Source organism: Salmo salar, chromosome 20, assembly GCF_965601325.2.
Source record: "Salmo salar chromosome 20, fSalSal1, whole genome shotgun sequence".
Taxonomy (NCBI): domain Eukaryota; kingdom Metazoa; phylum Chordata; class Actinopteri; order Salmoniformes; family Salmonidae; genus Salmo; species Salmo salar.
Genome location: NC_138310.1, coordinates 27534091 through 27560902, shown reverse-complemented (window position 1 = coordinate 27560902; position 26812 = coordinate 27534091). Strand labels below are relative to the sequence as shown.

The following is a 26812-nucleotide window of genomic DNA, read 5'->3' as shown; positions in this document are numbered from 1 at the left end:
TCTCTCTCTCTCTCTGCCCCACCGTCCATCTCTCTCTCTCTCTCTCTCTCTGCCCCACCGTCCATCTCTCTCTCTCTCTCTCTCTCTCGCTCTCTCTCTGCCCCACCGTCCATCTCTCTCTCTCTCTCTCTCTCTCTGCCCCACCGTCCATCTCTCTCGCTCTCTCTCTGCCCCACCGTCCATCTCTCTCTCTCTCTCTCTCTCTCTCTCTCTCTCTCTGCCCCACCGTCCATCTCTCTCACTCTCTCTCTGCCCCACCGTCCATCTCTCTCTCTCTCTCTCTCTCTCTCTCTCTCTCTGCCCCACCGTCCATCTCTCTCTCTCTCTCTCTCTCTGCCCCACCGTCCATCTCTCTCTCTGCCCCACCGTCCATCTCTCTCTCTGCCCCACCGTCCATCTCTCGCTCTCTCTCTCTGTGCCCCGCCGTCCTTATCTCTCTCTCCGCTTCTGCTGTGCCTTGGCTCTGTAATCCCTTTGCCGTTGCATGGCCTTGCCTCCTCACAGGGCAGAGGGATCAGAATGGATCTCATCTTTCTCATCAGCACACTTCTAGTGGTGTGACCCAGTTAGAGCTGAAGCTCTGGGAAGGCAGCGCACGCTGGAAGCTGGGCTGTTGAGGAACCCTTCTCTCCCTGTTGCATTGCATGACCATGTCCCTATCTGGTCTAAGATGGAGCCAGGGAAAAGTTGACCACAAATTGCTTGTTTAGGATCAGCTTTACCTTTAATCTCGGCACCCAGAATGAAATTTTGCAAGCACGCTGGCCAGCTACTCATGTCTTGGCTAAACAGTCAAGAGAGACTAGCCTCCCACTCCTGTTTCTATTCTGGTTAGAGCCAGATTGCTCTGTTCTGTGAATGGAGTAGTGCACAGCGTTGTACGAGATCTTCAGTTTCTTGGCAATTTCTCACATGGAATTGCCTTCATTTCTCAGAACAAGAATAGACTGACGAGTTTCAGAAAAAAGGTCTTTGTTTCTGTCCATTTTGAGCCTGTAATCGAACCCACAAATGCTGATGCTCCAGATACTCAACTAGTCTAAAGAAGGCCAGTTTTATTGCTTCTTTAATCAGCACGACAGTTTTCAGCTGTGCTAACATAATTGCAAAAGGGTTTTCTAATGATCAATTAGCCTTTTAAAATGATAAACTTGGATTAGCTAACACAATGTGCCATTGGAACACAGGAGTGATGGTTGCTGATAATGGGCCTCTGTACGCCCATGTACAGTTGAAGTCGGAAGTTTACATACACTTTAGCCAAATACATTTAAACTCAGTTTTTCACAATTCCTGACATTTAATCCTAGTAAAAAATCCCTCTTAGATCACTTAGGATCACCACTTTTTTTAAAGAATGTGAAATGTCAGAATAATAGTAGAGAGAATGATATATTTCAGCTTTTATTTCTTCACATTTTCAGTGGGTCAGAAGTTTACATACACTCAATTAGTATTTGGTAGCATTGCCTTTAAATTGTTTAACTTGGGTCAAAGGTTTCGGGTAGCCTTCCACAAGCTTCCCACAATAAGTTGGGTGAATTTTGGCCCATTCCTCCTGACAGAGCTGGTGTAACTGAGTCAGGTTTGTAGGCCTCCTTGATTGCACACGCCTTTTTCACTTCTGCCCACAAATTTTCTATAGGGTTGAGGTCAGGGCTTTGTGATGGCCACTCCAATAATTTGACTTTGTTGTCCTTAAGCCATTTTGCCACAAATTTGGAAGTATGCTTGGGGTCAATGTCCATTTGGAAGAACCATTTGTGACCAAGCTTTAACTTCCTGACTGATGTCCTGAGATGTTGCTTCAATATATTCACATCATTTTCAATTCCTCATGATGCCATCTATTTTGTGAAGTGTACCAGTCCCTCCTGCAGCAAAGCACCCCCACAACATGATGCTGCCACCCCCGTGCTTCACGGTTAGGATGGTGTTCTTCGGCTTGCACGCATCCCCCTTTTTCCTCCAAACATAACAATGGTCATTATGGCCAAACAGTTCTATTTTTATTTCATCAGACCAGAGGACATTTCTCCAAAAAGTACGATCTTTGTCCCCATGTGCAGTTGCAAACCGTAGTCTGGCTTTTTTATGGCAGTTTTGGAGCAGTGGCTTCTTCCTTGCTGAGCGGCCTTTCAGGTTATGTCGATATAGGACTCATTTTACTGTGGATATAGATACTTTTGTACCTGTTTCCTCCAGCATCTTCACAAGGTCCTTTGCTGTTGTTCTGGGATTGATTTGCACTTTTCACTCCAAAGTACGTTCATCTCTAGGAGACAGAACGCGTCTCCTTCCTGAGCGGTATGACGGCTGCGTGGTCCCGTGGTGTTTATACTTGCGTACTATTGTTTGTACAGATGAACGTGGTACCTTCAGGCGTTTGGAAATTGCTCCCAAGGATGAACCAGACTTGTGGTTCAAAACTATAGCTTGTTAACAAGAAATTTGTGGAGTGGTTGAAAAATGAGTTTTAATGATTCCAACCTAAGTGTATGTAAACTTCCTAGTTCGACTGTAGATATTCCATAAGAAATCTGCCATTTCCAGCTACAATAGTCAGTTACAACATTAACAATGTCTACACTGTATTTCTGATCAATTTGATGTCATTTTAATGGACAAAAATGTAGCTTTTCTTTCAAAAACAAGGACATTTCTAAGTGACCCCAAACTTTTGAACGCTAGTGTGTGTGTGTGTGTGTGTGTGTGTGTGTCTATCTATCTCACTCAAAATATATTCTCAATTAGCCTTGTAAACTAAGCACTGTTCCTGCTAGCTAGACTGTTTTCTCTACAACAAGACAACACACGCACTTCTTAGAAGCTTTCAGACATTTCAGGACAGAAACCCTGAGTGAGTGAGTCTCGAGACGCGTGCGCATGTGATCCTGTTGCTCTGGGCTGAGTGTGTGCTGGTTCAGTTGGCAGGATAATGCTGCGAGACAGCTGGTTCTGGCAGTGAGGGGCAGGGGTCAATGAGGATGGATGTTTGGACACATTTAGGTATACACAGTCTTTTACAACTAACCTTGTGGGGACACACAATTCAGTCCCATTCAAAATCCTAAACCGTACTCTAACCTTAACCCTAGCTCCTAAACTTAATTCTAACACTAATTCTAACCTTAACCCTAAACCCCCTAGAAATAGCATTTAGTCAGATAGCATAGCAGTTGGTCAAATGTTTGTTTACTATTCTTGTGGGAAGCAGAAGTCCCCACAAGAATAGTAAACAAACAGAAACACGTCCACACACATTCACATGCACAACCAGCACTACAACCAGGAATATGACTTTCCCAGACTTTCCCACACCCAGGACCCACTCCAATTAGCTTACCGCCCCAATAGGTCCACAGACGATGCAATTGTCATCACACTGCCCTATCCCATCTGGACAAGAGGCATACCTATGTAAGAATGTTGTTTATTGACTACAGCTCAGCATTGAACACCATAGTACCCTCCAAACTCATCATTAAGCTTGAGACCCTGGGTCTCGACCCCGCCCTGTGCAATTGGGTCTTGGATTTCCTGACGGGCCGCCCTAAGGTGGTGAAGGTAGAAACAACATCTTCACCGCTGATCCTCAACACTGGGGCCCCACAAGGGTGCGTTCTCAGCTCCGTCCTGTACTCCCTGTTCACCCACGACTGCGTGGCCATGCACGCCTCCAAGTCAATCATCAAGTTTGCAGACGACACTACAGTGGTAGGCTTGATTACCAACAACGACGAGACGGCCTACAGGGAGGAGGTGAGGGCACTCGGAGTGTGGTGTCAGGAAAATTATCTCTCAATCAATGTCAGCAAAACAAAAGAGATGATTGTGGACTTCAGGAAACAGCAAAGTGAGTACCCCCCATCCACATCGACGGGACAGCAGTGGAGAAGGTGGAAAGTTTTAAATTCCTCTGTGTTCATATTACCGACAAATTGCAATGGTCCACCCACACAGACAGTGTGGTGAAGAAGGCGGAACAGCGCCTCTTCAACCTCAGGAAGCTGAAGAAATTTGGCTTGTCACCGAAAACCCTCACTAACTTTTACAGATGCACAATTGAGAGCATCCTGTCGGGCTGTATCACCACCTGGTACGGCAACTGCACCGCCCACAACCGCAAGGCTCTCCAGAGGGTGGTGCGGTCTGCACAACGCATCACCGGGGGCAAACTACCTGCCCTCCAGGACACCTACATCACCCGATGTCACAGGAAGGCCAAAAAGATCATCAAGGACAACAACCACCCGAGCCACTGCCTGTTCACCCCGCTATCATCCAGAAGGCGAGGTCAGTACAGGTGCATCAAAGCTGGGACAGAGAGACTGAAAAACAGCTTCTATCTCAAGGCCATCAGACTGTTAAATAGCTATCACTAGCACAGAGAGTGTGTACATATATTCTCATCCCATTCCTTTACTACATTTTATGTACATACAGACTTGATATCATTGGCCACTTTAATAAATGGAACACTAGTCTCTTTAATAATGCCACTAAGAATGTTTACATATCTCGCATTACTCATCTCATATGTATATAATGTATACTATATCCTTCACTATCTATTGCATCTTAGCTGCTCGATCACTGCTCATCCATATATTTTATAGTTATATATTCTCATCCCATTCCTTTACTAGATTGTGTGTATTAGGTTTTATTGTGGGATTTGTTAGATATTACCTGTTAGATAGTGCTGCACTGTCAGCTCTAGAAGCATAAGCATTTCACTACACTCACAATAACATCTGCTAACCATGTGTATGTGACCAATAACATCTACTAACCATGTGTATGTGACCAATAACATCTGCTAACCATGTGTATGTGACCAATAACATCTGCTAACCATGTGTATGTGACCAATAACATCTGCTAACCATGTGTATGTGACCAATAACATCTGCTAACCATGTGTATGTGACCAATAACATCTGCTAACCATGTGTATGTGACCAATACAATTTGATTTGACCCTCACACCGTGGGACATGGGCTGTATTACCTCCTCAGAAGCTGGTTGAGCTTAGCTGTTCTCACCATTACAGGTCAGCGATCGGACATCGCTCCAGGGAACTGCAACTGATACTAAGTAACTTATGTCTGGGACTTGGACAACTGTGTACAAACAGATAGATATCCTACACACACACTGCCCATCCCAGCCCCTTACCCTGTATAACAGATATATATCCTACACACACACTGCCCATCCCAGCCCCTTACCCTGTATAACAGATAGATATCCTACACACACACACACTGCCCATCCCAGCCCCTTACCCTGTATAACAGATAGATATCCTACACACACACACACTGCCCATCCCAGCCCCTTACCCTGTATAACAGATAGATATCCTACACACACACACTGCCCATCCCAGCCCCTTACCCTGTATAACAGATAGATATCCTACACACACACACACACTGCCCATCCCAGCCCCTTACCCTGTATAACAGATAGATATCCTACACACACACACTGCCCATCCCAGCCCCTTGCCCTGTATAACAGATAGATATCCTACACACACACACTGCCCATCCCAGCCCCTTACCCTGTATAACAGATAGATATCCTACACACACACGCACTGCCCATCCCAGCCCCTTACCCTGTATAACAGATAGATATCCTACACACACACTGCCCATCCCAGCCCCTTACCCTGTATAACAGATAGATATCCTACACACACACTGCCCATCCCAGCCCCTTACCCTGTATAACAGATAGATATCCTACACACACACTGCCCATCCCAGCCCCTTACCTGTATAATGTCTGTTGTTCTTTGAGCCTGTTCACATTGAAAGGCTCCTTATTGGGTTGCTGAGGATAAAGGTGAGTTGTGACTGACCTCCTGCTCTGTCCTCAGAGGGGGGTTAGGCTGACACCCTGGTCCTACCACACAGCCTAGCCAATACTAATTACACTGAGGTGTCCCAATGTACCTCCATGACAAAACTATTTGTTTGAGTAATTGTATTGCTCTTCTCCTGAGGACTTATCTGCATCAAGGATTTGAAGGATTTCATTCACCTCTGTTCTCTGATGGTAGTCCAGCGTCTGGTTAGCTCAGACTAATGATGATTATTGTAAATGTGGAAACAAGTTGGTCCAAGGCAATTCTCACTCTTTCTTTCTCTGTGGTCTTTCACCCTTTTCCTCTCTCTCACACCCTCTCTCTTTCTCTCTGTCCTTTGTGTGCAGTGTTGTTATTCATTGTTTTGTTTTGTCCACCATGGGGGTTTGGAGCCACACAATGGCCTTGTTATCCAACATTCTGTGGCCCACTGAAAGTGCAATACTAGGTTCTTTGCCCAAAGTCGGTGTGCACACATGCACACAGTATATGTTTTACTATCCTTGTGGGGACCTAAAATTGATTTCCATTCAAAATCCTATTTTCCCTAAAACCCTAAACTTAACCTTAACCCTATCTCCTAAACCTAACCTTAACCCTATCTCCTAAACCTAACCCCTGTTTTACTATCCTTGTGGGGATTTCCGGTGCTGGCTGTGTGTGAGAATGTGTGTATAGACATGCTGGGAACAGAGAACACTGTTACACAGTAGTTTAACACAGTCTACAAGACAGTAAGCCAAGGATGACTCTTGACTGTTTTAACTTTCAAAGCCGCTATCTTTTAATTTCATTATTGCACGTGTCCCTCCCTATTTCTGACTCTATCCCTCTGCCTCCTTGCTTCCCTGCGTACTAGCCTCCTCTCGCCTTAACCTGTACCTGAGCCTGGCCCCATCACCAAATATTGGAATAATTGAGTGTTTTGTCATGACTGTTTATCAAGCAACTGCATACAGTGTCCAGTCAGACATAAAGTTACAGTAGGTTAGTAGTAGATACAAAGCATTGGGATTTGACTACTAATCAGCCTTTCTCTCTATCTTTTTTATTTTTGTCCCTGTCCCCGTGTCTCCATCTCTGTTTCTGTGACTTGGTTTCTTGTCCTTGTCTGTCTCTCTGTCTGTCTTTGTTTCTTGTGTCTGTGTCCCTGTCTCTCTCTGTCTCTCTGTCTGTCTGTGTCTCTCTCTATCTCTCTCTGTCTGTCTTTGTTTCTTGTGTCTGTGTCCCTGTCTCTCTGTGTCTCTCTGTCTGTCTTTGTTTCTTGTGTCTGTGTCCCTGTCTCTCTCTGTATTTGTTTCTTGTGTCTGTGTCCCTGTCTCTCTCTCTCTCTCTCTCTCTGTCTTTGTTTCTTGTGTCTGTGTCCCTGTCTCTCTCTCTCTCTCTCTCTCTGTCTTTGTTTCTTGTGTCTGTGTCCCTGTCTCTCTCTATCTCTCTCTGTCTGTCTTTGTTTCTTGTGTCTGTGTCCCTCTCTCTCTCTCTCTCTCTGTCTTTGTTTCTTGTGTCTGTGTCCCTGTCTCTCTGTCTGTCTGTGTCCCTGTCTCTCTCTCTCTCTCTCTCTCTCTGTCTTTGTTTCTTGTGTCTGTGTCCCTGTCTCTCTCTCTCTCTCTCTCTCTCTGTCTTTGTTTCTTGTGTCTGTGTCCCTGTCTCTCTCTGTCTGTCTCTCTGTCTGTCTGTGTCCCTGTCTCTCTCTCTCTCTCTCTCTCTCTCTCTGTCTTTGTTTCTTGTGTCTGTGTCCCTGTCTCTCTCTGTCTCTCTGTCTGTCTCTGTTTCTTGTGTCTGTGTCCCTGTCTCTCTGTCTCTCTGTCTCTCTCTCTGTCTGTCTGTCTGTCTGTCTGTCTGTCTGTCTGTCTGTCTGTCTGTCTGTCTGTCTGTCTGTCTGTCTGTCTGTCTGTCTGTCTGTCTGTCTGTCTCTGTGGTTGTTCCCCTGCAGGACTCAGGCAGAGATGGCCCATACGTGTCGCGGCACCATCAACCTGGCCACGGCCCACATCGACACGGAGGACGCCTGTAACATCGTCCTGAGCAGCGGTGGGCGGACCTACCACCTGAAGGCCAGCACGGAGGTGGAGCGCCAGAGATGGGTCACAGCGCTGGAGCTGGCCAAGGCCAAAGCCATCCGCATGATGAATGACCAGTCTGGTAAGAATGCGTGTTTGATAATGTTATGCTTTTAAAGGGAGGCTGAACTTGCTGATTGCGCCTCGGTTTAGATTTTCCTTATTAGGAAATGTGACTGAGAAGATTTGAGTTTGAGGTGTGCTTTGATGTGGGTGTCTCTTGTGTGTGAGTGTTCGAACGTGGGAAGCGTTTGTACTTCGCCAAAACAATACACAGTTAGTCACTCACCCTACTAGATAGTCTTCCAGGTCTGGTGTCTGGAGACGGGTTGGTTGTTTAGCAACAAAACTGAGGCGTACGCAACTATGGGGGAAAACCGGCGCGGTTGGCTTAGACTGTTGACAACATGTAAATTGTATTTAGTCATAAATACATTTGTACAATGAGCACTTGTTGTCTTTCAAATACATTGTTATAGTTGTTGGTTAGCTAGCTAGTAAATTTTAGCCATATTAGCATAGACATGAAATCAGTAAAAACACCTCAAAATAAGACATGGTATCAAGATCAACACAAAACTAGCTGAAACAAGCCACCTCCAATTCCCCACACGACAGCTGGCAACAATGAAGAGAAGCTATCTGACTGTTCAGAATCACAACAATCTGCAGCTTCCTGCCACATCGATGCGCGCATAGCATTTTCATGATGTTGTCAGCAAACCGGTCTACTGCCAACTATTAAACCAAATTGACCATGATGATCAGTTTGTGTTCAGCTGCGCTCCGAATTGATGATTACTTGGGTGCTGCCAGCTGTGGGCATTTCTGAAAGATTGAAGTAAACCCAACTCATGGAGAACTGTTACAATACCCTTCATTTTCCCCTTAATTATCTTGCAAGTTTCTGTTTTGGACGAGACTGACTTTTTGACCAAAATGGTCCTGTTTACACATTGTAGTAAATTTTGACACAAGAATAAATGTTTTAGACTCATAACGATCCTTTCAAAAGGATAAGTTTCTTTTTTTGGTTCTTCACACTGTGAGTCCTGTATTGCTAATAGATTATTTAGACAATCATTGTAAAAGAGAGTTTGATCTCGATATCTTACCAGGCTAAATAAAGGTGGAATAGATAGATTACCCTGCAAGGGAATGGGAGGAGGAGGAGGTTATCATTGTTTAGAGGGAGGATTTACATCTTGTGTGTCTTGTTGACAGGTCTGTTAGTTCAGTTGAACAAATACCCAGTAGGTGAAAGCTATTTCACTCACTTTAGCATGTTCAGTATGTCACTCTGTCCAGACAGACTGGCTATATCTGACATCCAGCCTCTGCTCAGGTCTCCAGTGTCCGCTGGTATTTGTGCGGGATGTCTAGGTCTACATTCTAACTAGAAAAGCCTGTGGAGTCCCCATTGTGGCCACAGGGGGCAGTGTGGTCCTCTCTCTCAGTGAGGAGGTTGGAACACAGACTACTGACTGTATGCTGGTACCATTACCGTGAGAACCAGCCGCTCATTCAGACTCTTCATAACAGAACTCTCTCCTTTCCAAAAGGACTCATTCTTGTTGCATGTGATTGGTGTCTGTTGTCAAAAGGCTGTGGGAAAAGCCTGGAAGGGCTTTCGTCTTCACATTTAACCCTGCCTGGCAGCAGCCCAACCCCTGCTTGCTCTAGTCTAGTCTACTAACTACAGTACACCGTGTCTCAAGAAAGACAGACTATATATTTCCCTGGGCTCCATTTTTAAAGTCAGCTCTCTAATTTTAGAGTGGAAGAGCGAAACAGAGAGAGAGCGAAATAGGATGTGAAGAAAACATGTCACTCACAATTTAGACTTGCACACGTGTGTTTGAAACTACACAAAAAAAGCGGTGTGTTTTCTGTATTTACAACATTAGGCTCTACTCTGTGTGTTTTCTGTAGCCAGGCCCGTGTGTCTGTCTCTGAGTGTGTGTGGCGTGGGTGTTAGGTCGCCTCAGTCTCAGGCGTGGTAATTGAGCCGTCTCTGCTGTCTGTCTGTCTGAGGCTGTGGGTGGTGAGTGGTGAGTACTGGACACCAGCACCCCCTGTAGAGTCATTAACCAGGCAGGAGAGGAGAGCCAGTGAAACATACACATACAGCGACATAGATTTATAGAGACCCACAAACGGATAGCTATAGGCTGGATTTATGTTGATCCACTCTACCCTAGGATAGACTGATACAGAGGGAAGCGAGATGGAAGTGTGGATCAGTTTGTGTTGAGCCTTTAAAATGTCCTCGAGATCGCCTTGTTTAGAAGAGGAGGTGTTAGACTAGTACCCACTGATGTATTTAACTCAGGAGAATCCCAGTGCTGAGGAGAGGGCCAGGAGGTCAAAGGGACATTCAAATCAAACCACATTTTATTTGTCACATGCGCCCGATACAACAGGTGTAGACTTTACCGTGAAGTGCTAACGTACAAGCCATTTCCCAACAATGCAGAGTTCAAATAAAAAAAGGAAATGGTAACATAGTAAAATAATGAGTACCCGTACCCTCTGCAGCGCCTTGCGGACAGATGCCAAGCAGTGATGCAGCCAGTCAAGATGCTCTCAGTGGTGCACCTGTAGAACTCTTTGAGGATCTGAGGGCCCATGCCTCCTGAGGTGGAAGAGGCCTTGACGTGCCCTCTTCACAACTGTGTTGGTGTGGCTGGACCATGATAGGTCCTTAGTGATGTAGACACCGAGGGACTTGAAGCTCTCGACCCGCTCCACTACAGCCCCGCCGATATGAATGGGGGCGTGCTCGGCTCTCCATTTCCTGTAGTCCACGTTCAGCTCCTTTGTCTTGCAGACGTTGAGGAAGATGTTGTTGTCCTGGCACTACAGTGCTAGGTCTCTGACCTCCTCCCTGTAGGCTGCCTCGTTGTAGTCTGTGATCAGGCCTACCACCGTCATGTCGTCTGCAAACTTAATGACAGTATTGGAGTCATGCGCGGCCACAGTCGTGGGTGAACAGGGAGTACAGGAGTGGAATAATCACGCACCCCTGAGGGGCCCCTGTGTTGAGGGTCAGCGTGGCAGATGTGTTGTTGCCTACCTTCACCACCTGGGGGTTGCTCGTTAGGAAGTCCAGGACCCAGTTGCAGAGCGAGGTGTTTAATCCCAGGGTCCTTAGCTTAGTGATGAGTCAATGAACTTCTTTCTCATGTAAGTGTTCCTTTTGTCCAGGTGGGAAAGGGCAGTGTGTAGTGCAATAGAGACTGCATCATCTGTGGATCTGTTGGTGGCGCCTGTGTTGAGTGTGTGTATATGTGATGTTTGTCTCCTCAGGGAGACCATGCAATATCACTTTTGTTTGTGTGTGTATGTGTGTGTTTTCGTGCGCGCACGCCTATAAATGCCTTTTCTTCAAAGTAGCCACCCTTTGCCTTGATGATAACTTTGCACACGCTTGGCATTCTGTCAACCAGCTTCATGAGGTAGTCACCTGGAATGCATTTCGATTAACAGGTGTGCCTTGTTAAAAGTTAATTTGTTGAATTTCTTTCCTTAATGCGTTTGAGCCAATCAGTTGTGTTGTGACTTGGTCCATATTATGGCAAGAACAGCTCAAATAAGCAAAGAGATTTGACAGTCCATCATTACTTTAAGACATGAAGGTCAGTCAATCAGGAAAATGTCAAGAACTTTGAAAGTTTCTTCAAGTCCAGTCGCACAAACCATCAAGCGCTATGATGAAACTGGCTCTCATGAGGACCACCACAGGAAAGGAAGACCCAGAGTTACCTGCTACAGAGGATAAGTTAATTCGAGTTAACTGCACCTCAGATTGCAACCCAAATAAATGCTTCAGAGTTCAAGTAACAGACACATCTCAACATCAACTGTTCAGAGGAGACTGCGTGAATCAGGCCTTCATGGTCTAATTGCTGCAAAGAAACCACTTCTAAAGGACACCAATAATAAGAAGAGACTTGCTTGGGCCAAGAAACATGAGCAATGGACATTAGACCAGTGGAAATCTGTCCTTTGTCCTGATGAGTCCAAATTTGAGATTTTTGGTTCCAACTGTCGTGTCTTTGTGAGACACAGAGTAGGTGAATGGATGATCTCTCCATGTGTGATTCCCACCGTGAAGCATGGAGGAGGAGCATTGTGCTACACCCGCAATAAAATCTGCTAAACACGCGTATGTGACAAATAACATATGATTTGAAAGGAGGAGTGACGGTGTGGGGGTACTTTTCTGGTGACGCTGTCTGTGATTTATTTAGAATTCAAGTCACGCTTAACCAGCACGGCTACCACATTTTACCTGTCCCCAAATTCATATAGTTGGTTTTGGTATTTTAACCTTCGTGTTATGACCGTGTCTGGCGGGGACAGATCAAATCGATATGCGCACACAGACGCGCGCACACAGACGCGCGCACACAGACGCGCGCACACAGACGCACGCACACAGACGCACGCGCTGAACCGTTTAGGCCAGTATGTTAGTAAGTGTAAATGAGAGCAGATCAGTTAACATATATTTGATCTATCTCTGTGGTTGTGTGTATTGCGCTACATTTTGTATCTCAGTGCTTCATGTCGTCATGTTTCAGAAGTGAACACGTTTGTCTTCTCAGGGAGACCATGCAGTGTCATTTCTGTGTGTGCTTGTGTGGATCGTTTTCTCCCCAGCTCCCTCACACCTTACTGCTTCTAAGAGGATGAGTTAACACAGACTTAACAGGGAGAGAGTGACACACACAACCATGTTTACAGTCAGTTGAGTTGCTCTTAGGAGCTGGAAGAGTAAATGGACTAACTCAGTGTGTGTGCCTGAGATAGATAGATAGCTAGATAGAGATCTGTTCATCAACAGCAAACTCAAGACGTGACTGGTGAAAGTGTTATGTCATTAGGTGCTTTTAGAACAGGGCATGTCTTGGTACAGTATGGTTTGTCCATGTTCCCCCGTCTCCCAGTGTTGCTCTCTGTCAGATCCTCTCCACCTCCTATTGATCTCCTGAGGAGGAAGGAACCCACACACACACACACACACACATTATCACTAAACACCTTTCATCATCAGTCCTGCTTGTGTTCCTTGTTCTCACTACCGCTAGCTGTCTTCTCACTCTTATTTTTATCCTTCCCTCTCCGCAGACACCCAATAGACCCTTTAATATCCCTTCCATATTCCCCTGCCTCCAGTCTCTGTCTGTACTGGATCCATAAACCATTCATCTACGATGGTGGACAGACTCACAACAAAGCAGGCATGACCACCACTGCAGCTCCTAACTGAAGTCAATTCCTCTTTAATCTGTAATTAGTGACAGAGCTGCTGTTGATCTTTCTTCATTAATGGAGTCAGGATTGTCATGGTTGAACAGAACTCATCCTCTGGAGGCACAGCTGGCTGTTAGGTGGTGTTTGACTTGGACTTATATAGATGCTGTTTATATTTAGGGGCTGGAACTCCACCCTAATTTGGAGCTAATATTCTATAAGAAGTGTTAAAACTTAAGAAGTGAAAAATGTGAGGTGTGGTAACTCTGATTCGGTGAGGTACTGCCCCAGTCTGGTCGTGATGTGTGTTTTGTCCTATATTTTTATTTTTTTTATTTTATATTTTTAATCCCAGCCCCCGTCTCCGTCGGAGGCTTTTTGCCTTCTGGTAGGCCGTCATTGTAAATAGGATTTGTTCTTAACTGACTTGCCTAGTTAAATAAAAAGTCAAGCACTGCTGTTATGGCTAATAAATGACTAGTCATGTGCAGACTCTGTGTTACGTAAGCCGCCAGCAGGGGACAGTGATTCCCCTCATATTCCCACTTGGTTTGATAACCAATATGAATTCAATGGGAAATATTTCAAGAAACAGTGTAGTGGAACACAAGTAATTATCAAGAGTAAGGTAAACAAATTGTGCAGCAGTTGGCAATGAATCATCCGTGTTAAATGGGAATTCAGAGCAGAGCTTCTATGTGGACATCAAAGCAGCTTCTGGGCAGCTGCCTCCCTTCCTTCCTGGTCTCCATGCAGCTCCATGCAGCCCCTTCACTCCTCTCCTCCCTGCTAGATTAGACTAATGGAGGAGCTGCAGGAGGAGCCAATCGATTGGGCTGCTTCAGGTGCAGAAGACCGGGACCAGTCAGGTGGGGGGAGCAGCACAGAGGAGGCTCCCTGTCCATGAGTGAGTCCCAAATGGCATCCTATTCCCTTCATAATGCGCTGCATTTGACAAGTGCCCATATTGGGCTCTGGTCAAAAGTAGTACACTATATTGAAAATAGGGTGCCATTTGGGACGCAACCTCTTTGTGCTCTCCAACTCCGTGTGGGATGCAGCCTCTGTGTGCTCTCCAACTCCGTGTGAGACCAGAGCTCTGTGTGCTCTCCAACTCCGTGTGGGATGCAGCCTCTGTGTGCTCTCCAACTCTGTGTGGGACCAGAGCTCTGTGTGCTCTCCAACTCTGTGTGGGACCAGAGCTCTGTGTGCTCTCCAACTCCGTGTGGAACAGAGCTCTGTGTGCTCTCCAACTCTGTGTGGGACCAGAGCTCTGTGTGCTCTCCAACTCTGTGTGGGACCAGAGCTCTGTGTGCTCTCCAACTCTGTGTGGGACCAGAGCTCTGTGTGCTCTCCAACTCCGTGTGGGACCAGAGCTCTGTGTGCTCTCCAACTCTGTGTGGGACCAGAGCTCTGTGTGCTCTCCAACTCCGTGTGGGACCAGAGCTCTGTGTGCTCTCCAACTCCGTGTGGGAACAGAGCTCTGTGTGCTCTCCAACTCTGTGTGGGACCAGAGCTCTGTGTGCTCTCCAACTCCGTGTGGGACCAGAGCTCTGTGTGCTCTCCAACTCCGTGTGGGACCAGAGCTCTGTGTGCTCTCCAACTCTGTGTGGGACCAGAGCTCTGTGTGCTCTCCAACTCTGTGTGGGACCAGAGCTCTGTGTGCTCTCCAACTCCGTGTGGGAACAGAGCTCTGTGTGCTCTCCAACTCCGTGTGGGAACAGAGCTCTGTGTGCTCTCCAACTCTGTGTGGGACCAGAGCTCTGTGTGCTCTCCAACTCCGTGTGGGACCAGAGCTCTGTGTGCTCTCCAACTCCGTGCGGGAACAGAGCTCTGTGTGCTCTCCAACTCCGTGTGGGACCAGAGCTCTGTGTGCTCTCCAACTCCGTGTGGGAACAGAGCTCTGTGTGCTCTCTAAGTAAGTGATTCACAGTGAATGCCATGGCCATGCATTGATCTGACTGGCTAAACGCTCCATACACTATGTCGATGAGTCTGTTACTGGACACATCTGCTGTGTGTGTGTGTGTGTGTGTGTGTGTGTGTGTGTGTGTGTGTGTGTGTGTGTGTGTGTGTGTGTGTGTGTGTGTGTGTGTGTGTGTGTGTGTGTGTGTGTGTGTGTGTGTGTGTGTGTGTGTGTGTGTGTGTGACGAGAGCATATGCTTTTGCATATGTAATCTGTGGATCCTGGCTGGTGGGTCCGTACGGTAGTGAGTGATTCATTTCTGTGAGAAGAGTTTATCAAGAAAAACTTCCAAAAGGACTAATTTGAGGCAGAAAGGAGTTTCGGCATTCAGCAAATAAAGGCAGAGATTGATATCTTTTAGCTCACTTTAATCCATTGTACAGGATGTGAGCAGGGTGACTGGAGTTTCGACATCAAGCTGAAGAAGATGTCAGCTTGACTTTGAAACGTCAGTCACCTTCTCACCTGTACAATGGATTAAAGTGAGCTAAAATAAATCAATCTCTGCCTTTTTTGTTGTTCTCCAACTGCTTTCTGCCTCGAGTTACTCCTTTTGATTTTTGTCGTTGTTGTTGACCACCCCTCCTTTCCTTTTGTTTTCTGAAGCGTGAACTGATTCATCTGTGTATTGTAGGTTAGGACCAGTACACCAAGGGACCAGGGAATGTCTGCCTGCCCTCCGCTGAGCCCAGCTTTATGGGACAACTCGCTCCCTCCCTCCCTCCCCATGTCTATCCCTGTCCACACCTCTGTTTATGTTCATCCCTTGTCTGTAAGAACGGTCCCGTGGGATGGGAAGCATCCATCCACGCGACATTCCTCTTCTCACACATCCCCACAGTCCCACCCTCTATCCTCCCTCACTCTCTCGCATAATAATACAAGTAGGCTACATCCTTCCCTCTTTCTCTCTTTTCCTGCTTTCAGCTCCTCTCTCGCACCCCGTCCACTGAGGAGGCTGGGTGGGTAGTGGACAGTAGTGAATGGTAATGCTCTGTCCGTGGTCCTGAAACCAAGAGCATATCTAAGGGGACAGTGTGGGGATTGATTAGGAAAGCATGATGGAACATGCCTCACTGCATCCCTCTGTTTTACCTCTCCCCCTCTCTTTTCCTCCCCCTCTCTCTCCCTCTCTCTCCTACTCCCTACGCTCCCTCCTCTTCACACTCCCTCCCGTCTCCTTTCCCTGGCCATCTCCCTGCTTTCTTTCCCCACATTCGCTCTCACTGTCTCTACCTCTCTCGCTCACTCCCTCTCTGTTTCTCTTGCTTGCTCACTCTATCTTTCGCTCTTTCTCTCTCTCTCTCTCTCCCACTCTCGTTCTCTCTCAGTATGCAATTTACTGTGCTTCTCACTCTGAGGGACTCAGTTCTGAATGGAATGACTTTGTTCTGCTTTTTCCAACTCATGCTCCGTCCCTCTTCCCATTCCTAAAGAGTTCCTCTATCCCACTGGGACTGGACCTGACAGGGAAAAAGGCAAGAGCAGGATTTCAGGCACATTCAGACCTGTGAGTAAGTACAGCTTTCTCTCCATTCAACTGACGTTCTGAGATAAACTGTTGAGGAATAGTTGGGGTAGGTTGGTTATTTGTTTGAGTGTGCGTGTGTGCTTATGCATGTGTGTGTGGTGTATAGGTTATTGGGCTATTCACTGTCCCCTATATGCTTGGTTTGTGGTGGAGTTGTTGAGGGGGAATCAGTCATGTTGTCTATGTCCTGGTTACCATGGTGGAACACAGTGCTGCTGCTATTCCCATTGTCTCTCTCAACACTCTGCTATATTCAGATACTGAACTGATGGACCTGACTCCTGCTTCCTGGATGCTTTTGTTCAGGTGTGTGTGTGTGTGTGTGTGTGTGTGTGTGTGTGTGTGTGCGTGCGTGCGTGCGTGCGTGCGTGCGTGCGTGCGTGCGTGCGTTAGTAAGTGTAAATGAGAGCAAATCAGTTAACATACATTTGATCAATCTCTGTATTTGTGTGTATTGCACTCAATTTTGTATCTCAGTACTTTATATCGCAATGTTTCAGATCTGAACACATATTACAACCTGCTTAGAATGACATGGGGAAACTGACAGATGGTCCTTATGGTTTTTTCCTCTCTAATCAGTCCGTTTTAAAATGTGTGTGTCTGGGTTGTGTTTTCTGTTTGGTCTCAGATCTGCAGGCTTGGGCAGAGACACACACCGGCTGTTTGGGAGTGTGATCCTGTCCCTCTACCGAAGCTGAACGAAGCCGGTGCTGTGTGGAGAGGAGAATTATGGAGGGTGTGTTGGGAGTAGAGGAGGAGAGAGAAGCTCTATGATCAGTAACACATTGGCAGTCCAGTTACCCTGCTACTGTTTTAAAACTCTCTCTCTCTCTCTCTCTCTCTTACTCTCTATTTCTATTCTTCCCTCTTATCCTTTCCCACTGTCTGTTGTTATTCCGTCTCTGTGTCTCTATGCTGTGACAGTAGCTCTAGTCCCTCCCTCCCTTTCTAGTCCTTGGTGATGTGATTCTTGGTGATGTGATCCTTGGTGATGTGATCCTTGGTGATGTGATTCTTGGTGATGTGATCCTTGGTGATGTGATCCTTGATCCTTGGTGATGTGATCCTTGGTGATGTGATCCTTGGTGATGTGTCTGGCTCCATGCTGTGAGAGGTGGGTGTTGATTTAAGTGATCTCTTGGGACAACAGCATGCCTCGCCTCTACACCTCTCACCCCCCCTCTCTTTTCCCTGTCTTTCCCTGTTGGCCTGCTGCTGTGCTCTGGGCAGGGTGTCAGTCTGAGTTTGAAGCTGTGCTGTCACATACTAAGTCTGACCTTTCTAAACCAGCACATTCCGCAGATGAACAGTGCAGAACTCCAGGACCCGCTGCACTGATATGCCAACACATCTCTCTCGCTCTCTCGCTCTCCCTCTCTCTCTCTTTCACTCATCCCTCAACTCTTTCCAGTCTGTCATCCCACTTCCATCTGTCTCACCCTGTTTTCCTTCCCACTGCATTCTCTCAAATAAAGTCATTGGCTTCCCTCGCCGTCGCAATATCTCTTCCTCCCCTCTTCTTTCTGTTTCTTTCTCGCCCTCCCCTCCTATCCCATTCAGAGGTGACACAGGGTAGACATTGTCCCAGATATTTAGCACCTGTGGTTTGAATGGTCTTTAAATATACCCCATTGGGGGAAACCGCTGCATGGACTAGACAATGATGACATTCCAGTCCCTCCCTTATCACGCAGGCACAGGGCTGGAGCCAATACTCATAAAGAGCCAGTGTATGTCTCTCTCTGTTCCTGTTACATTTTACACTGATGTGCGTTAGCGAGAGAGGGTAGTGTTATCTAGTAGTGCTGGAAATAGCCAGGAACCTCCCAATAGGTAATGATCACTGTACTTAGGTGACGATATGTTATGTATTGCGATTCTATACTGCGATTTTATTGTGATTGGATGTTCCAAACATTTATTATATATACAAAAGTATGTGGACACCCCTTCAAATTAGTGATTTGGCTATTTCAGCCACACCCGCTGCTGACAGGTGTAGAACATTGAGCACACCGCCATGCAATCTCCAGAGACAAACATTGCTCAGTGACTTTCAATGTGGCTCCGTTATAGGATACCACCTTTCCAACAAGTCAGTTTGTTATATTTCTGCCCTACTTTAGCTTTTATGTGAAGTAGAAACGTCTAGGAGCAACAACCGCTCAGCTGTGATGTGGTAGGCTACACAAGCTCACAGAACGTGATTGTCGAGTGCTGAAGCGTGTAGCGCATAAAAATCATCTGTCCTCAGTTGCAACACTCACTACCAAGTTTCAAACTGCCTCTGGAAGCAACGTCAGCACAAGAACCGTTCATCGGAAGCTCCATGAAAAGGATTTCCATGGCCGAGCAGCCTCCCACAAGCCTAAGATCACCATGTGCAATGCCAAGTGTCTGCTGGAGTGGTGTAAAATGTGTAAAGCTCGCCGCCATTGGACTCTGGAACAGTGGAAACGTTCTCTGGAGTGATGAATCACATTTTCCCTATCTGGCAGTCCGACGGATGAATCTGGGTTTGGCGGATGCCAGGAGAACGCTACCTGCCCGAATGCATAGTGCCAACTGTAAAGTTTGGTGGAGGAGGAATAGTCCAGTGAAGGGAAATCTTAACGCTACAGCATGCAATGACAATCTAGACGATTCTGTGCTTCCAACTTTGTGGCAAAAGTTTGGGGAAACCCTTTCCTGTTTCAGCATGACAATGCCTCGTGGACAAAGTGAGGTCCATACAAAAAGGGTTTGTCGAAGGCCCCCTGAGTGGCATCGCACACTCTAAAATGAAAACATTCCTGGAGTAACCTTTAGGGGTTCTTCAAATTTAATCTGTGGGGGAACCTCTAAGTTCTTTGAAGAACCCCTTTTAATGGGTCTTCGAAGAACCTTTTGGCCTTAATTTTTTAACCCCCCTATTATTATTAATAATAATACACCTAACAATAACTACTATTAACACAATATTTAGTTGTCAGTGTTTATTATGAATTTAATGGCAAAGCAGAATAAAACAATTCAAATATGAGGAAAATTCCCAGCAGAGCCCCAATGGGTATATCTAGTGTGTTGATGTTCTCCGTATCCATAGCAGCCAGAATGATTTTGCAGTGCATGGTGATCAAACAGATTTCCTGTTATATTCATCAGAGGTGTAGGGAGGGTGAAGTCTGGGAATCGAACTTTTTTTTTTTATTCTACAGATGTTTAACAAGGCATGCACACATTATTCATACCTTGGTTTTTATGGTGAATGAAAATAAATGTTTTGAATGGTTTCATACACATACCTTGTCCATAATGTAGAGGCCTATGGGATTTTCATTACAGAGGTAAGGGAGGAGGATGGTAAATGTGATCTGCATAACATACCAATAGTAATTGACATACCTTTGTATCCGTCCTCATCTACATACCTACAGACACAACAGTGAGTAGTTCAGTCATCTGCACCCAATACAGCTAGTCTTCAACATATTCTTATAGCCTACATATTACTACCTCTGTTGATTGATATCCATTGAATTGTCCGTTTTCTGTTTTACAAAGATTTGCACAAATATGAAAAAATTGATGTTTACATCATAAAACAATATCAATTTAGAGGGACACACCTTACTGTCAATTGAAGAGGTCTTTAAATTTTTCAGTTACATTTTGCACCTGCTGTCCTTTCAAATTAAAGTCCAAATGTTTCAGTTGGGCAGTTAGGTTCCTGCAAGAAACCCCGCCCACTAAGGAAGTTCCTCAATGAACCCCACCTCCTATGAGGTTCTTGGAAGAACCTTTTCGGGGCAATTTTCAGTGCCAAGAACCCTAAGGTTCTTCAAAGAACTTGGTTGTGTGCAGTGTTGCGGCGTCAATACAGCCTGGGGTTTGATCCCAGACTGTCATTACCGGCTGTGACCGGGAGTCCCATAGGGCGGCGCACAATTGGCCCAGCGTCGTCTGGGTTAGGGTAGGGTTTGTCCGGGATGGCTTTACTTGGCTCATCGTGCTCTAGCGACTCCATGTGGCGGGCCGGGCACCTGCAGGCTGACTTCGGTCGTCAGCTGAACGGTGTTTCCTCCGACACATTGGTGCGACTGGCGTCCGGGTTAAGCGGGCTGGTGTTAAGAAGCGTGGTTTGGGGAGTCATGTTTCGGAGGATGCATACTCAACCTTCACGTCTCCCGAGCACATTTGGGAGCTGCAGCAATGAGACAAGACCATAATCACGAAATTGGGGTAAAAAGAGAGAAGAAAAAAAATAAATGGTTTGTCGAGATCGGTGTGGAAGAACTTGACTGGCCTGCACAGAGCCCTGACCTCAACTCCATCGAACACCTTTGGGATAAATTGGAACGCTAACTGCGAGCCAGGCCTAATCGCCCAACCTCACTAATGCTTTTGTGGCTGAATGGAAGTCCCTGCAGCGTTGTTCCAACATCTAGTGGAAAGCCTTCTCAGAAGAGTGGAGGCTGTTATAGCAGCCAAGGGGGGACCAACTCCATATTAATACCCATGATTTTGGAATGAGATGTTTGACGAGCAGGTGTCCACATACTTTTGGTCATGTAGTGTATTTCTCACTATATCTATTCTGCAGAGAGACGCTAGAGAGCGTGATTACATTTGTTTTGATCAGTCATGGAAATCAAAGTATCGATATAATACGGTCAAAAAGAATCTCTATGTACAGTAACACTTTTTTCTACCCCCCCCCCCCCCCCCCCCCCCCCCAATCGCTGTTATCCAAGCACGTGCGTGCGTGCTCGATATCAGTCTTACTGAATAACACAACCACACAACCACACAGCCAGTCTATGGTTAAATGGATCCGCTATCTATGTTTAATCACAAACTGCCAGGGAACAACATACTTTTTTAAAGCACAGTAATATTACAGGAGTTACTACACTGGTGGTGTTTTGTGGGGCTTTGCTGTACTGGGATTGGTCTTCTGTATGGTTCGAGTGTGTCTAGGGCTGTTACAGTGACCGTATTGTTACCACCACTTCAGCTGTCATGGCCACAGTCAAATTCCAGGTGAGGGTTTAGTCACGGTAATTAGGCTTCTCCAAGCTCTGATGCTGCTGATGGTCATTGGTAGACTACTAATCTTGCTAACTGCCTGGTACTCAGCACTCTATTGTCCCTCTAATCACTCTGACATCAACGCAAATGTGATCGAAAGTCGAAAAGCATTCGCTATTTAAGTGCATAGATGACATGTATTTTTCCCCCTACCCTTGTTCCGAGACAGGTGCATGATAATGGTCCATTCTAAATCAAAACTTATTTCACACACATATTATTTAGTATATGTAAAGACAAGATTAAATCAAGAATACTCTGATGGGTGACAATATTAGCCTATCACTTGTGAATTATATATTATCACTTGTGAATAATGCCCAGCTTGTGTGCATTGCTGCGCTTATAATGTGAAGAAATTGCCTTATAGTTTATCAATATTTTAAGCTAAACGTTCTGATCTGTTGCATCAGCCTCGATGCTTTTAAACGTTTTTTTGATGCGAGTGGTTGTATTAGTTTGGGGGTTAGTAGATTGACATAGGCTAGTGTTTTTGCTGTTGGTTAGGCCTACTACTCATCCGTTTGGCTGACAAAAAGTAATTGTGGACAGTTCTTCTATCATCTTCAATATGCGCCTCGGAATTTGATAAGAAGGACATGAGCGATTGCGTCCCCGATGTGTCTGTCTTCACTTGTAGCTTACTTCGGAGCTGAGATAGATGCCTGTGAGAGAACCCGATCACGTGACGGGCATTGGCAAATAAGAATTGAGATATCTGAGTGAGAGGCGCTTCGGAACACAGTCGGGAGAAGGGAATCATAATTATTATATTCAGCCCAAGGGCACAACGGCCACTGGTCGCAGGGATCTTTTTTTAGGGGGCATTATGACCACATTAGAGGAATGCCGCCGGGAAATTTGAGGCTTTATCAATTGCTTGTCAAATTGTGAATGAGCGATTGATGAAGTGTGTGTGTGGCCTGTGCAAGAAACAAAGCAGAGCTCATGCCTTTCATGTGGCTTTTTTTCAAATCATAATTAGATTTGCATCAGGCAGCCTTAGAATGTTAAAAATCAAAACATATAGCCCAACGTTTGTATCCCAACTAAAGTTGCATAAATAACTAACACTACATTAAGCATCTAGGAGGACCTGTTTCTTTGTTAACCGCTCAACACAGAATAGCCGCATGTGCGTATTCCCTCAGAAATCATTTGAAGAAAACAACATCCTTTCTATTTTATTCAGCTACTGTATGTTCAATTCTATTCTTCATACTATAAAATAATATAAAAATAATGCCATGGAATTCTAAGCAAATCTTGTCTGCTAAATGAATTAGTATAGCCCACAGCCATTTGGCACAGCCAGATCAGGACCTAACATAAGGACATCTCAGAGTATGCTATTTTGTTCTTCTGAAATAGACTACATTTTCTTCATATCATGTTTCTTTAGAACTGTCTAAAATAAATAATGGATTTATTGTGAAGGTGTAGGTTATATTATATGGATTTATTAGACTTTAAAAATGTAGATGTTCCAAAGGTCTGCATCAGTGGCTTGTAGGCTGTGTGTGGAAGCCAGGAGATGCTAAATGTGTTTATGTTAATTAATGGTAAGTTACAGAGAGACCGGCAGTTATTTCCTTGACAATCACCGGGTGATAAAATGTCATGACCGCCTCAGCCCTAAGTGTGTCCAATGAGGATCTCTGTATGCTGTGCTGCTTGAAAGACCAATCCATTGGGATGCAGAATTTCACACACACTCAGTGCATAGATGGAAGAAGTGTTTTTTTTCTCTCCCTCTTAAAACAGGGAAACCTCTAAACTCCTAAAATGTTGGGTTATGACAGGTATAGCTGGGGTTTTTGGTATTCTGGTTTGCTCTGGTTTCCTTCCTAATTGGATTGTTGTCCCGTGGCTTATCTAGATCCGTTTTCATCTTTATGGCTTGGGGCTCTGACTGACTGACACATCATCATGTCTCAGGACCCTGATGTTGAAGTCGGTCTTGAATTCTCATGTACAGTAAGATCAGACAGTTGCCTATCCTGCTAGTTAGTGACTTGCTTTACTCAGTCATTCTCTGTTTGGCTGGCTGAGGATCACTATTCCAGCTGGGCATTGTGCCAGGCCTGGCAGGCTGAGGCTGGGGGCCATGGATGGGTTTCATCCTGATGGGAATAGCAGGGGAGGAACACTGAAGCTGCTTCAAATTCCACCCTGTTCCCAATATAGTGCACTACTTTTGACCATGGGCCAAAGGTTTTGGTCAAATGTAGTGCACTATGTAGGGAATAGGGTGCCATTGGGACACAGAATAAAGCAGCTTCACGAGGTCTGCTGGGACACCTGTGCCTTCCTTCCCCCTCACCACAAGAGGGCAAACCTGGCACCAGGCTAAGTGTAGACAAGGACCTGTCCTTCTTCCTGTCGCCTTTCCTCTCGCTATAGTCTTTTCTGCTAACTGTTGTCATTGGAGTTACATTTTGTTATTTCAGATTATTCTCAGTTTGGTGTTTGTGTGTGTAGCGCGTGGCTATGCATATTCATTCAGTAGTTGCTAGCTGGGATGACTCGTTGGTCTAGTGTATTGACGAGCAGCTATAATTGCGCGGTGCTCTGTGGGACATTAATATGAAGTGTTGTGTCAGCCTGTAATTGCCAAATCATCAAGTCAATACATTACCCCTTGCAATAAAGCAGTGCCAGGCCCAGCCTCAGGCAAGACGCAGTAACTCTCTGCTCTAACCATATGGTTAATTGAAGATCCTCAACCTCCGTTTGATGACTGACTTATCACCATAGGAGGAGACCAGCCCATAGGGAGAGGGCAGGAGGAATGGACATCATATTTCAGAGGGAATTGCCATGCTCATTTAGATTGTAGTAGACATTGCTTGGTCCTTTATGTAAAAAAAAAAAAAGTCGATTTTAACATTCCATTCAATTTGGCTGCCATCACCATAACGCCATCACCATAACTAGTATCATCTTTGTCCAGAGACGGTTTCATCCATAACACCACCTTTCTTTTTTATAATGTTGCTCCCTTTTCTCAGAGAGAAATGTTTGCTCTTTTGAACTTCAGACACTTCAGTGAGTGGGTTTAGAACTAATGAGCACCAAGTTCTTTGATTGGGGCTGTGAGAAGAAATGTCTGGATTTTATTCTCAAACGCAGTAACCAGATATAAAGTATGCAAAAAATATAATGGACATACCTTGAGTGAACAAAATATTAGGAACATCTGCTCTTTTTATGACAGACTGACCAGGTGATTCCAGGTGAAAACTATGATCGCTTATTGATGTCACTTGTTAAATCCACTTCAATCAGTGTAGATGAAGGGGAGGAGACCAGTTAAAGAAGGATATTTAAGACTTGAGACAATTAAAACATGGATTGAGTATGTGTGCGATTCAGAGATCAATGGATAAGTCAAAAGATTTAAGTGCCTTTGAATGGGGTATGGTAGTAGGTGCCAGGTGCACCGGTTTTGAGTGTGTCAAGAACGGCAACGCTGAAGGGTTTTTCACACTCAACAGTTTCCCGTATGTATCAAGAATGGTCCACCACCCAAAGAACATCCAGTCAACTTGAACACTGTATTAGCTATGGCAAAATGCATAGAATTGCAGGAAATTAGCTTTATAACTGCATTTTCTCTCAGCTCCATGGCTGAATATGTAGGATTGCAGGAATTAGCTTCAAAACTGCAAAAATGTCTCATCTCCATGGAAAATGTGTGTTTTCTGCTGGATCCTACTGTTGTGATGAAGTGGCGTAACATACATGACATTCAGAGACCATTGCTACGAAAGAACACGCCTTCTCCCCAACACACTGGATACATCCCAAATAGCACCCTATTCCCTTTATAGTGCACTACTTTTGATCAGGGCCCATAGGGCTATGGTCAAAAGTAGTGCACTTTATAGGGAGGATGGTGCCATTTGGGACACATAAGCCACCACTCAACAGCACCCTCAGTTCTCTCACTGATACGCTATTATAGCTCTGAATCCACAGCCCCTGTTTTCTCACGTTAGGCTATTAGGAAAGTTGCTGCCGAATTTATGGATTTTTCTCAGGTTTTCGCCTGCCATATGAGTTCTGTTATACTCACAGACATCATTCAAACAGTTTTAGAAACTTCAGAGTGTTTTCTATCCAAATCTAATAATAATATGCATATCCTAGCTTCTGGGTCTGAATAGCAGGCAGTTTACTCTGGACACGCTTTTCATCCGGACGTGAAAATACTGCCCCCATCCATAAGAGGTTAATTAATGGAGGTAGCTGGCTTTGTTTCCCTCCCCTCATTGTATAAGACTTAGGACATGCGTGAATTGCTTACAAAAGAACACGCCTTCTCCCCAACACACTGGATACATCCCAAATAGCACCCTATTCCCTTGATAGTGCACTACATTTGATCAGGGCCCATAGGGCTATGGTCAAAAGTAGTGCACTTTATAGGGAGGAGAATGCCATTTGGGACACATCAGCCACCACTCAACAGCACCCTCAGTTCTCTCACTGATACGATATTATAGCTCTGAATCCACAGCCCCTGTTTTCTCACGTTAGGCTATTAGGAAAGTTGCTGCAGAATTTATGACTGTAGTCAGAAAAATAACTGTCACTTTTATTTTTTCCCTTAATCAAGTGAACACTCCCCAATTTACCAGGCAGCCTGACATCCTCAGTAACACTGTCATTCCCTCCTCCACGGGTTGGGAGGGGGGGGGGGAGGGGGGGAGAGATTATAGCCACAGGGGTGTGTGGGTGGGTGTGTGAACTGTTTCCACCCCTACACCCCCTCTCCCAATCGCTAAGCACGAAGCATCATGTTACAATGAGGGGGCTATCAATCACGATGCCCTTCACTACAGATCTACTTCAGTATATAAGACTGTTTATCACCATGTCCTTCACTACAGATCTACTTCAGTATATAAGACTGTTTATCACCATGTCCTTCACTACAGATCTACTTCATAGCAGAATGTCGCAGACAGTGTGTAAAATATCCATCCATATGTGTTCTTTATGTGCACATCACAGGAGGCTGCTGAGGGGAGAACGG

General features: G+C 45.4%; 1 protein-coding gene across 2 annotated transcripts in view; it reads left to right on the top strand.

Annotated features, from left to right (window-relative positions):
• The window catches only part of LOC106580333 (oxysterol-binding protein 2), a 94754-nt gene that overhangs the window by 10118 nt on the left and 57824 nt on the right, over positions 1–26812 (top strand). The window contains exons 2-3 of one of the 2 annotated variants that reach the window (XM_014161235.3): positions 7816–8024; positions 16604–16681. In XM_014161235.3, the coding sequence (XP_014016710.2) occupies positions 7816–8024; positions 16604–16681 (287 nt within the window). The remainder of the gene's footprint in view (positions 1–7815; positions 8025–16603; positions 16682–26812) is intronic. The other variant, XM_014161237.3, reaches the window with a different exon arrangement.